Source organism: Zosterops lateralis (assembly GCF_965231275.1).
Source record: "Zosterops lateralis genome assembly, chromosome: 15".
Classification (NCBI taxonomy): Eukaryota; Metazoa; Chordata; class Aves; order Passeriformes; family Zosteropidae; genus Zosterops; species Zosterops lateralis.
The window spans coordinates 13,968,667-13,981,618 of record NC_139775.1 but is presented as its reverse complement, the minus strand read 5'-3'; the positions used below and the strand labels follow the sequence as shown (position 1 = coordinate 13,981,618).

The window sequence follows — 12,952 nt, the reverse complement described above, 5'->3', positions numbered from 1 at the left end:
GCGGGGCCCGACGGCTTCCTCTGAGCGCTCCGGAGAGCCGGGAGGGACCTTGTGCACGAACAAAAGGCCTCCTGCCGCAGCTTCCCGGGCAGAGCCAACACCCCGCGGCTCTGGGACCTGGCTGCTCTCCCCTCTTAACCCACCAGGTGCCGAGTTCTCGGTGAGCAGCTGCTCGGGGAATGTGGGTTTGGAGAGAGGTGGTCTTTAAGGTCCCTTTCAACCCAAACCACTCTAGGATTCCATGATTCTGTCCCCCCCAAAAAAAGCTCGGGGAATAGCTCTTTTATTCTTAACAGCTCTGTGGCAGTTGCCTGTGGGTGCCTCTTTGAGCTGGAGAAGGGCAGGATGCTCTCTGTGCTCAGGCTGTGGGAGGAAAGAGAGAGGGACTCATTTTCTATCTGTATTCAATTTCCCCTCCTCACTTGCCTCATGGTGCAAACGCTGCTCTGCTTTGCCCCCAGGCTGTGGCCAGCTGGCCACCAGTTCTCAGGACGGCACAGGGAGATGGACCCACTGACCCTTGCTGTGCTCAGTCTGCTCCAGCTCTGAGCCCCAAATCTTGGGGTTGTGGATTCACCCTGCTCAGTTTGGGGTGCATGAGCTGTTCACATCACCCTGCTGCTGCCAGGGCACTGCCCAAGAGCTTGTTCCTATGGCTGTGCAGGCAGGGAGCCCTGGACATTCTCTGGCCAGCACACATGTCACTGTGATGGTCAGTGGACTCCATTTCTCCCTGTCCTTGCAACTTCTGCCATGAGAAACCCTTGCAGGGAGAGGGACACAGCAGAGTTCCCAGGCACAGTTGCTGCCAAGGCACTGCCAGACAGAGCCTGAGGCTCTCCCCTGTGCCAGGGGCAGGGTACCCAGCTCTCATGGCTGGCCAGCAGGACTTGTTGCTCATTCCATATTTTTTTTCCTTGTCCTCCTTCCCAGTCCTGCTGCACAATGGGATGCAATGCTCCTGCTCTGTCCTCACTCCCAGCACATGTTCCCCTGCATCCAGTGCCTCTTACAGCCCCTCTGGCTGTGCTCGTGTTGCCACGACAGCTGCAAGGATAATAACTGTCCAGAAGCATGTTTCTCTTCAGGACTGTTTGCTTATTCCTGCTGGGTGTGTTTTAGTTTGTGTTTACAGCCAGCAAATTCCACTCACTGCCTGCTCAGTTGCTATCACAAACCCCTCCAGTGCTGGCAGGCTCTGCTCCCTGCTCCATCCCATTTCCCTGGATTCCAGCCCTCTTCCCTGCTCCCAAGGACAGTTTAAGGGATTTCACATGTGCCACCTCAGCTCTTTCATGTCTCTCAGTGATTCCCAACTCCACTGCTGGGAATTTGGGTCCCCAGTTCCTTTGCAGGCTATGTGTGCAGGAAGGTACTTCCCATCACAGGGAGTAGCTTTTCTCTGTTCCTCGGTGCCAGAGGGGACAGGGCTCAGTCTTGGGACATTGGTGGCTTTTTCATGCCTCTTCCCCCACACCATCCTCCTAGTTATTGTGTGGTACATGTGAGGCTGCCCGTGGCCATTCCCTGTTCTCACATCCAAACCTCAGGCATCTCCATTCGCTTTCATGTGTGGATTACCTGTGAGGGGAGGAACCCAGAAAGGAGAGGATTCCCCATGGGAGCCTGACCACCTCCTTTCCTTCTGGCTTTGAGCCTCAGCCAGTAGCAGGATAATTCTCTGGATAATTCTCCCTGGGCATCCCTGTGCAGTCTCTGTCTCTCTGGGCATCTCCCCTGTGCTCCCTGGGAATCCCCACTGTACATCCCTGTGCAGAGCATGACCTTGGGCATTCTCTCTGTGTCCCTGGGCATCCATCCTCCCTGTGCTTCCCTGTACAGGATATGTCCTCGAGTATCCTCCCTGTGCCCCGCTGGGTGAGCTCCCAAGGGCTTCTCCATCTAAGGTGTGATCTCCCGGTGATCTCTGTGTCCATGCCTGGATCCCTCCCATGTAGTGCCCCATGCCCATCCCTGGGCACATTCTTGCTCCCATCCTTGTCCCTGTCCCCATTCCCCCACTCCCATCCCTGTTCTCATTCTCATTCCCATTCTCCCATTCCCATCCCCATCCCCATTCTCATTCCCATTCTCCCATTCCCATCCTCATCCCCATTCTCATTCCCATTCTCCCATTCCCATCCCCATCCCCATTCTCATTCCCATTCTCCCATTCCCATCCTCATCCCCATTCTCATTCCCATTCTCCCGTTCCCATCCCTATCCCCGTTCTCATTCCCATTCTCTCATTCTCATCCCTATTCCCATTCTCCCGTTCCCATCCCTATTCCCATTCCTATCCCTATTCTCATTCCCATTCTCCCATTCCTATCCCCGTTCCCATCCCCGTTCCAAACCCCATTCTCATTCCCATTCCCATCCCTATTCTCATTCCCATTCTCCCATTCCCATCCCTGTTCCAAACCCCATTCCCATTCCCATCCCTATTCTCATTCTCATTCCCATTCTCCCATTCCCATCTCCATCCCTGTTCCCATCTCCGTTCCTGTCGCTATTCTCATTCCCATTCTCCCATCCCCGTTCCAAACCCCATTTCCATTCCTATTCTCATTCCCGTTCCCGTTCCCATCCCCGTTCCCGCCGCAGCGCCTTCTGCCGGCGGAGCTCACGCTGCACCGCATCCCCCGCCGCCCCGCCATTGGTAGGCGCCGCCGCGGTGTGTGCCGGGAGCTGTAGTCCTGGGGAGGGCGGACTCGCTGTCCCGGCGTGCCCCGCGCCGCCGCCGTGGGTGCGGGTCCCGGTGCCGCCGCCGCCGCCGCTCTGCGCCCCCCCGGCCGCCCGCCCGCCCTGTCCGCGGCCGCCATGGGCTCCCTGCTCAGCCGGCGCATCGCGGGCGTGGAGGACATCGACATCCAGGCCAACTCGGCCTACCGCTACCCGCCCAAGTCCGGTGAGGGCCGCGGGGACCGGGGAGGGGGACGGGCCGTGGCGGGCCCGGTGCCCCCCGGGCCGAGCGGGGAAGGGGCTGCGGGAAGGCCTGTCACCGGCCCGGGCTGGCTCCGGCTCCAGCTCCGGCTCTGCCCGCGCTGGCGGAGGGGCCGTGCCGTGGGCACAGCGGTGGCACCGGGCCGGGTCTGCCCGGGGGGCTCGGGCGGGCCGGTGTCTCCGGGCCCGGGATCCGGGGCCCGGCCGTCCCGCTGTCACCGCCCAGGGGTCGCTGAGAGTGCACAGGGAGCGCTCCCCAAAATGGAAATGTGGCCTCAGCAAGTTGTTGGTCTCTGGTAAAGGAGGACACGGATCAGAATTGGGTCTGGTTGGATATAGAGTGGCCAAATTCCCGCAGGACCACCCTCTTTAACGCCTTAAAATGGCAGTAGCTCTCCCCTAGGAGCTGTTGGGTTGACACAGCATACTAAGTGTCTGTTTTCTACAGGGAATTGTTCTGAAGGCTTGGAGAGTTGTCGGTGCCACTTGGGATGAGCCCATGACTCACCTTGTCTTGGGCTGGCTTTTGAGATTGCCCAGGTTAACTTGTTTAAGGCGTTTTACTTACCCTTCTCAGAAAATAAGTGGTCAGGGAAATTCAGGCACTCTTTTACCCTGCAATTTGTTTACAGTTTTTTCTAGGTTTCAGTTCTGTCAGGGGTTTTCCAGGCAGGCTGGAGAATTTGCAGAGCAGCACTTTGGGTCTCCTCACTCTCAAAATCAAAGACTTTTCACTCAGAGATTGAAGTCCTGTGTGTGTCCATGACCTGCTGGCTGTGCCATCCTTGGGGCTGTGTGATGGAGGGGACCAGGAGCCCTGTTTGGTTTGGAGGAAGTGCAGGATCATCTGAAATAGAGTCCTGTCATTGTTACACCTTGTTGCAAGTTGGCTTTCAACAGGAATGGTGGTGTGGAGGAAGTGGAAGGGGGAAAACCTGCCTAGAAAAAATCAACAGCTGTGTTGGCTCTCTTAGAAAATATAACCTGCTTTCTTTAGGGGGTTGGGAGTTGTTTTTTTGGGCAGTTGGGAAAGGCAAGTGTGTGTGACAGCATTTTAGATAAGGAGTGGATTAATTATAACCACCATATGCAATGGACATTAAACTTATTTCTCATCCTCATCCTATTGTTCCTGTGCTGTTGAACTGGAAGTTAATGGTGTGTTGGGGTTTGGGCTTGTCAGGGTAACCCCATCACACACCTTGGTTGGGTTTGTGTGTCTCTGTGCTCCCTGGAATGGGATCTGTGGACCATAATGCTGCCAGAGAGTGTTCCATGTGTGATACCTCCCTTTTAGAACTGAACAGCCAATGCTTTCAAGCAGCTGGTTAAATAAAAATATTTGTGTTTCCTACAAAGGCTCTGGATGCAATTAGAGGCTTGCTAATTGATTCTCTGTGGCATTTTCTCATGCTCTTTCTGAAAGCTGGTGTTAAGCCAGGGCTTTCCCTTCACATTCTTTGGGTTTGTCTAACAAGGGTCCTCTTGACTTTGGGGAGGAAGAGGAGCTGCTCAAGCTCTAGGGAGAAGAAGAGGTGGTGAACAGCTCTGAAGTGGAGGTTCAAAGCCCAGAACAGTGAGGGCCGTTAGGATGGCAGCTTCTCTCCCTCATTCAGGTGGAGCAGAGGGACAGTGTCCTTTGAGGTCCTGCCCTCTGCAGAGTGGTTGTGTTGAGATGGGAAGGTTGGTACCAGACCTGACAGTGAGGATGGCTGGAAGTGAGTATGCTTTTGATTTCAGGAAGCAAGCTGGAAGTAGTACAAAATGTTCTTGGGCCAAATGCTGGCTAATTATTTCTAATTATGAATTTCTAACTCAACACTGCTGCTGTGAGCCCTGGCTGGAGGAAGCCAGTTTTCCATGGGCTGTGTTGGGCTGTGTGTGCTGGAGAGTGAGCCTGACACACTCCTGGCTCCAAGATTACCCTGAAAGAGTGGAACAAGTGGTGAGGGAGCATTGCCTGGGGTCACCCATCCTGTGTGCAGCACCACGGTCTGTCCTTTTCCTTTTCTATTCCATCCCTGCTTGCCCTTGGTTTCAACAGACCTTGACTTACTATAAATACCTGCTCAGCTGCTGTCCATGGTTGACATCAGTTTGTAGGATGAGGGAGCAAATACCCCCTCAGAAGGACACACTGCAAAGAAATAAACCCCAAATACAGATATTCTGGCTGTGATTTTAGCTGCATGCCAACCTGTACACGGTGACTGTGCCCTGTGGAGTCACAGCTGGTTGCAAAGGCAGAGGTGAATATTCACTTCTCCTTTATTGGGTTTTGTTGTGGTTGTTGGTGGGTCAGTGACGTGCCCTGGGGAGGATGGAGCAGTGGAATCCACCTTGGTCTGCACCACCAAGTCCTCAGTGAAGCAGGTTGTTTAACAGCTTTGTTGGAAATTGCGTGTGGTTTTGTAGTGAAAAAATCCTCTGAAAATGCCCTCCAAGGCTCTGGGTGGGTATCAGCTACATTTTTCCTCCTGCATGTGGATGACTGAGGCTGCTGTAAGGTGATATCCAATTCCCTTCTCTGACCCCTCTTTGCTGGTACCTTTTAACCAAAATTTCTTTCTTTGTGGAGTCTGTGCTGGAATTTTGCCTGCCTGGTTGGGAGGAAGGCCCAGTTTGTACAGAAGAGCAAGTTCCTCTGTGAAACAGGTTAAAATGGGTATTTTTCCCCCTGTTTAGCAGGGAACAGCTGTGATCTCTGTGGTGCATCAGTGCTGGGAGCAGTGGAAGGTTCTCCCATGCCCCTTTTGCTTTAGAAGCAGTGAGCAATGCCCCAGTGCTTCCCACAGCTCTGCTCACATTCCCTGAGCTCCTCTGCAGCACAGAGCACGTACCCTTGGGATGGCTCTTCTCCTCTGGAGTAGGCTCTTGGAAGAGAATCCCCTGGAGATTTCTGAGAAGAAAAAAAAAAAAAAAAAAAAAAAGGAATTGGGTTGCTCCTCTCTGAAGCTGAACCGCTTTGTTGTTTGGGAATGAGGCTTTACTCAAAGAAAGAGTGGTTTTTAAATAGGAGAGGAGTATCTAGAGTCACAGTCAGTGTTGCTGTGTACCATGGCAGTGTCACTGGCCCTGTGTTTCACACACTGCTGCTGGTTCAGGCTGTGCCTGGGACTGTCTGGCTGAGTAATTAAAGAGAACTCAATTTCTGTCACTTCACTGTTGATTGTGTTAATGGGGGGAAACCTAAATGGGCACCCAATTGCTTTCTGTTAATGAAGGTTGTACGGCACAGCCCATGTTTTAATGGGATTACAATTTTGCTCCTTGGGTTGTGTCTCCTGTGCATCACATCCAAGTGTTCCATGGATATGGGATTAGGATGCTGGCTTAGGGAGAGGTAATTATGACTCGAGCAGTTTGGTGCTTAATGCTGGTGCAATTATGATAATAAACCCCCATCACTGTGTTGGACTAAATTTAAAGTATTTTGGTGTCATTTGATGCCTTGGAGGAGCCTTGGGTTCCAGTTTGGTTTTGCATGGGACAAACAAATGAGTCAGGCTTGGCTGTTCTGGGTATCCCCAGTGGTCCCAGCTTTTCGAGCCACTGTAAAGTTTTCCACTGCAACAATTTCTATTACAACCAATGCTTGGGCTTTATCTGCCTCAGCTTGGTCATGTTCTCTTTTATCTCATGCTCCTCTTGTGCTTTGTGCTGGTCACTCTGGGAAAGCAAAACCGCAGCTTTTCTTGACTCTGGCATTTTTATCCTATTCCATCCTTTTTTATTTACGTGTGATTATTTCCTGGTCAGCTTGTGACTGCATTTTCCTGGAGGGTTTCTGTTTGTAGCAGTTCTGTGGAGGATTAATCCAAGGATTTTTTGTTTTTCCCTTTTCCTGCCAAAGAGAATGGCACTTAGCATCCTCTTTGTGCTCATAGCTACAGAGCTCTGTGTAAAGCTGGCCTTGGAACACCTGCTTAAGGTGATTTTATAGGCTGGAGGGATATATGGGAACAGAGTTCAAGAGGCACAATAGCCTGGCTAAAATCCTAAAGCTGTCTTTGTAATGGATTTGGAAATGGAATCTAGAATTCTAATGCATGGAAAATATATGCACGCCTGTTAGAGACACTAAAAATCCTAAATGTCACAGTGACTGCAAAAGAGGATGCCTCATATTTTCCATCTGGAAGTTTCCTTTTCGTTTTAGTCCCTGGTGTGATATTTAAGAAATACTTTCTTAAAATGTTCTGCCTCCAACTTGGGCCAACTCTGAGGCAGTTTTGATAGTGGTTGAGAGTATTAATTGCATAACTTTGGTCTTACCTTGAGAGCTCTGAACTTCGGGTGTCATTGTAGCAAGTGATTTCTGAAAGCTTGCAACTGAATGTCTTTTTTTAGCTGCTGGAAATGGTGTTATAAATTTGTGGAGACAGTTTTGCTGCCGTTCTGGTTTGTTTGTCTGTTGAGACCTCGTGTGTGTGTGTGGCAGCTTTTGTGTGTGGAGCAGCAGAGCCTTGGGGGTTGTTCTGCTCACCAGAGTGTTCCCCTGTGAGCACCTCAGAGTGATTTTCCCTGTGCTCCCCGTGCCTGGCACTGTGTTTCTTTGCTTGTGAAGGAAGTGCCTAGAGGATAAAAAAAAACCCTCTCTCCTTCACATTGCAGGAGGTGACTTATCAGGAAGATAAAGAGAGTTCAGTCTGAGTGTGGAACTGGAGCTGTGACTCCAGCTACTGTGTGTATTTGTGAGAAATCCCAACAATGTGGTAGAGATGCCAAAAGTAGCTCTTAGTGGAGTGGTGACAGTGTGGCAGGTGCCTTGAATGTGCTGGTTTTGTGTCTGGATGTTGTTCCAGGTGAGCAAGAGAGACCTTTTCATCTCAGACCATGTCCTGGGCTGATCCTGCAGCGTGGGCAGCAGGAGAGGGGGAGATTCTGCCCCTAACAGGGGAGAGCCCCACCTGCAGAGCTGCCCCAGCCCCAGGGCCCAGCACAGGAAGGGGCTGGAGCTGCTGGAGAGAGTCCAGAGGAGGCACCAGCATGAGCAGAGGGATGGAGCTGGGAGAAAAGGCTGGCAGAGTTGGGATTGTTCAGCCTGGAAAAGAGAAGCTTTGGGGTGACCTCAGTGTGGCCTTCCAGTGTCTGGAGAGAGCTTAGAGGAAAGATGGGGCAAGATTATTTACAAGGGCCTGGAGTGACAGGACAAGGGGGAATGGCTTCAGGCTGACAGAGAGTAGGGCTGGATTGGATGTTAGGAAGAAATTCTTCCCTGGGAGGGTGGGCAGGCCCTGGCACAGGGTGCCCAGAGAAGCTGTGGCTGCCCCTGGATCCCTGGAAGTGTCCAAGGCCAGGTTGGACAGAGCTTGGAGTGTCATGGAAGGTGTCCATGGCAGGGAGTTGGAACTATGTGATCTTTAAGGTCCCTTCCAGCCCAGGCAACTCTATCATTCTGTAATTCTGTCTCACTCGCTGGATAAAAGGGAGTTCTCTGACTCTGATCCAGATAACCAGCTGATGTGGTACTGAGACATCCTGCACAAGCATTGTCTTCACAATTGATCAAATAAAATGTTCCAAAACACAATCCTACTTAACCCACCCATATGAAATATGAAATCTATTCCTAAACTCCAGCCTTCATCGTGGTTTTCTGAACTTCAGTGCAGACACAAACCACCGTGGTGTGTCTCTGGTGGAGAGGCATTTAGAGAGGTTATATACAGATTAGTTTTTTAATTTGTTGCTTCTGGGAGGAATGGGAAAAGGTTCCCTGTCATTTGGGGCACCCACATTCATGTCCAGGAAATGACTGGATGTGGCACTCAATGTCCTGCTCTGGTTGACAAGGTGGTGACAGGTCACAGATTGGACTTGATGATCTTGGAGGGATTTTCCAACCTAAATGATTCTGTGATTTTGTTATTCTGATTTTTTAGGACAGATTCTAAGTAGATGTTGGACCTGTGCTGAAGGTGGTTGCTGTATCTGGAAAGAAGGATGTGTTTCAGCACAACAAACATCTGGGTGCTTGTAAGCTGAGCTCAGCAAGAGCTGAGCCCTCCCGTCATCATTAAGGCACTGCCATCTGTGCAGAGTGAAAAGAGCCTTTCTTGAGGCATAAAGGGGAAAAGCCTTAATGCAAAAAACAGGGCTATTCATTAAAACCCTTCCATTTCAGAGTAAATCCTGCTTGCTCCTCGCTGCAGATCCCTCCAGAACGTCTCCATGGCCATTCAGATGATTCTGGAGTGCCTCATTTTAACACAAATTTATGCTGTCTGTGTATTGCACCCAGGGAAGCAAAGGTACATTTGGCTCAGTTCTCTCATCCCCCACTCTGAAACTTGAAGGGAAGTGAGTTGGATGGAGCCTTTTATTTCAGTTCTCTCCTGATACTTATTTCTCTGAAACTGTAGCTCTGTGAAGTTCACATTTGAGAGTGTTTTCCTGAAGTCTTTCTAGGAGGGAGCTACTTTTGTGCTGCTCTCACACACCTGTGTTAATTATGTTCATTTTACAATAAATTTTATGCTCCAGAATCCCAGTGACCTTGCACATGCTTTGTGTCCTGAAATTTGCCCTGTAGTGCATCTCCTTAAAGATGAACAAAACAAATTTGTGGTGAAATTTTCAGCGCTGATGTTCACTTTGTCAGTCCCTGTTTTCTTCTCTCCTAGATATCCATCTTTCTTCATTGAGAACTGTCAGTGTTATTAATTAAATCAGCATCAAGGGTGTACAGTCTCCAGCACCCCCAGGAAAGGTTTGGAGTGGTTCTTGTGTTGGAGATGGGAGTGAAAAAGGGGACAAAAGGCAAATTTTGCCACCGGAGACCCTCTGGCTGTGCTGAATTTTGCAGTGGGAAGAAGCCTCATCCTTCTCTGAGCAGGCTCATGGTGTTTGTGGGACTGGGCTTCACATTGGGAAGTGGAAAAAACAGGAAGAATTGACTAGAATGGAGCAGTAGTGGAAAGAGCTGACTTTTCCTGCTCCCTGTCCCTTCTCTGGAAAACAAATTGAAATGGAATTATCTCCACTGTAATATTTATTCCAGATTTCTGGTTTGTTTGTTTGTTTGTTTTTTCTCCTCTCTTCTCCTGCTGTTGGCAGTGGCCCTCAGTACTACAGAGAAGGGGTGAATAAGCAAATATTTTCTGTGTCTTGTGGTTCTTTAATACTTGTGAATTTAAAACTGCACAGACTTCTCCAGGAAACACTCATTTAGAGGTTGTTGTGTTTGTTTTTTTTTTTTTTCATTCTCTTGTGTTTTTTTGTTTCTAGGAAACTACTTTGCAAGTCACTTCTTTATGGGAGGTGAGAAGTTTGACACCCCTCACCCCGAGGGTTACCTTTTTGGTGAGAACATGGACTTAAACTTCCTTGGGAACAGACCAGTTCAGGCAAGTTCCTGTGTTCTGTCTGTTTTACTCTTTTTTTGTTTGTTTGTTTGTTTCTTGCCTGTTTTGGAAAATCTTATGTAGGGTTTGTAGAGGAGAGTGGCACAGACTTAAAGAGGTCCTCACTGCTTGGGGAATGTCATTCCAGTCTGTTCAGATGCAAACTGAATTTTCCTGAGAAGCTGAATTCACCTTGGAGGCTTCTTTTCACTCAGGACAGAAGGAATTAATGGTGGGGGAAGAAGAACAGGGACTCAGGAGCACAGAATTTGGGACTAATTCTGCCTGCCTGCCTGAGCAAGTGTAAAACATGCTGAGAAGCAGAGCTTGAACCTTCCCAAAGCTCCTGGGCATGTTGGGTGGCTTCCAGGCAGTGTTCAACACATGCTGTTTTCTGTCTCTGAGTGGCCTGACTGGGTGTAGGGCAGTGTTAAGACAGACCTTGACATTTTGTGAGTTTTACACCTAAATGGGCTGCTCAGAAAGTCCCTCCTCTTTTCTTAGCTGGAGCATAAATGTAATTTTGGGCCCACAGGTGTCTGTGAGACTGTGAAAAGCTACTTGCTCATGTAATTGGCTTCTTCTTGAAAAGGGAATAGTGCTGTTGTGAGGGAAAGACAGGAATTTTTTGCAAGTGTTATGTTTTGGATTTCTCTTGCATCCTAGAACTGCTTAAAAAGAACCAAAAAGTAACAAAGTAGGAGCCATTTGGAGTTGTTTTCTGAGTGCTGGAGAGGAAAGGGAAGAGCTGCTTGCTTTGGTCACTATTTTCCTAGTTGTTTTTGCAGCTTCCAAACATGAAAATGAGAATTAGAAGTCGTGATTCTCCTCATCAGAAAAGCTGTGACCACTAATTAATTCATGTTTGTGGTGCTTGGTGGCACTTTGGGATCACCCTGGTTTTACAGGTGGGGGAAACTGAGGCAAGATGGAATTGGGAACAGTCACAAGCACGTTCTGCTTTCTGAGTTTCTCCTCAGACTGTGCCATTGGTCATTTTAGAGCCACACTCAATTCACAGGATGGACAAGGAGGAATCTGGAAAGTCTCTGTTGAAGCAGGAAGTGCAGTTGGGCAACAGAGTTAGGAAGGAGGGACTTTAGCTGGAAAATTGTGGTTATATCAGTGCTGGGCAGGGCTGGGGGTGCTTCAGCACATCCCCTGTGCCACATCTGCAGACAGCGCCCTGCCCTGGCAGAGTTAAATTACCTGCATGTCTCAGCCTGGGTTTCCTTGCTGCCATCCCAGCCCTGGGTTACATCATTTCTCCAGAGGGGAGTGGGTGAGAGGCCACTAACACCGTGAGACATTTGCCAAGTAGGTTTAAGAGAAGGAAGCTGTTGTGGAATATAGTTGCCTATGTAAAGTTAAAGCCCTTTGGCAGCTCTGATTAATCTTCAAGGAAAAAAAATAAAAAAATCACTCAAACGCAGAGCAGCAACACTGTTTTCTGGACATGGGCCCAGTTCTTGCTCTGGAGTAACTGAGGCTTTGCCTCATTCCTAAGGAAACGTGTGTTGGTGGTCCCTGGTGCCCAGCAGGCAGGTCTGCAGCTTGTGAGCACCACAATAAGCAGTTTCCTTTGCATTTCTCACTGGAGATCCTGTGCCCACTAAGGAGAATTACAGTCTGAAGCATTATTGTCCCTATTTAAAGGACAATCTGTGAGAGAAGGTTTCTTGACTGTAGAATAGAATGAGGCCCCCTATCCCTGTCTCTTTTCTTTTCCAGAACATTTGCCCCATTGTTTCAGAATAAAAAGGGTTTCCCCCATAATCCAGGGTTTCATTAGCAGTCAGATCACTGCTTGCATGCTGTAATACACATGAAAGAGCTGCATTTCTTCTGCTCAAGCTGGAGGTGGTTTCTTTGGTGGAAAAATAAAGCTTGGGAGAGCAAGCTTTCTTCCTGACTGAGAATTCAGGGTGGAGAGAAAGACCTCATGAAAATGCCCTTTCTTAAAGTGTGTATTTCCAGCATGAGCTGTTTGCTGGGCCAGGGCATGATTTTCACCTGGAAATATGCTTGATTTATCTGTAAATAAAATTTGCTATTGCTGTTCCTCGTGACTGCTGTACTGAGTACCCTGAAAGCTACATGCTTCTTGATTTGGATAAATTGCATGCTAGGTAACATGCTGCTACCTTTTATGGTGTAATAACAGAAGAATTATTTGCCTCTTTGTTCCAGTTTCCCTATATAACTCCAGCTCCACACGAGCCAGTGAAGACACTGAGGAGTTTGGTGAACATCAGAAAAGACTCTCTCCGACTTGTGAGGTACTGCCATTACCTGAACCTTTCATTTTACTCAACCCAGTGATCTGTCAGCCAGGGCCAGACTGTGTTGGTAAAGTTTTGGAGAATGGCTGATATCCAGATCCTTGTTGCTAGATATATACAGAGCTTTCTATGTTCCTTTTTGAGCTTTCAAGTAGTTTATATGCTCCTTATCTAAACAATCTGTGTTTCCAAACAGGACCAGTGATGTGTCTGTTTCTGCAGGACAGGCTGGGGTGGTAAACAAAGCCATGAAATCATTAGCATGAGCGGAAGGTATTAGTCAGGTCAATAAACTTTACAGACAGATTCCTTCCTGCATTCCTGGGCAAGGAGAAGCCAGAAAGGAGCTGATTCTGGTGCGAGTCACGGGCCAGGAAG

At 49.1% G+C, this 12,952-nt stretch overlaps 1 protein-coding gene across 3 annotated transcripts in view; it reads left to right on the top strand.

Moving 5' to 3' along the window:
- Positions 1-2,804: 2,804 nt before the first annotated feature.
- Positions 2,805-12,952, top strand: part of MGRN1 (mahogunin ring finger 1) — a 46,859-nt gene continuing 36,711 nt past the window's right edge. For all 3 annotated transcript variants that reach the window (XM_083872650.1, XM_083872648.1, XM_083872649.1), the window contains exons 1-3: positions 2,805-2,911; positions 10,177-10,295; positions 12,483-12,571. In XM_083872650.1, coding sequence (XP_083728776.1) covers positions 2,824-2,911; positions 10,177-10,295; positions 12,483-12,571 — 296 coding nt within the window. In that variant the 5' untranslated portion in view covers positions 2,805-2,823. The remainder of the gene's footprint in view (positions 2,912-10,176; positions 10,296-12,482; positions 12,572-12,952) is intronic.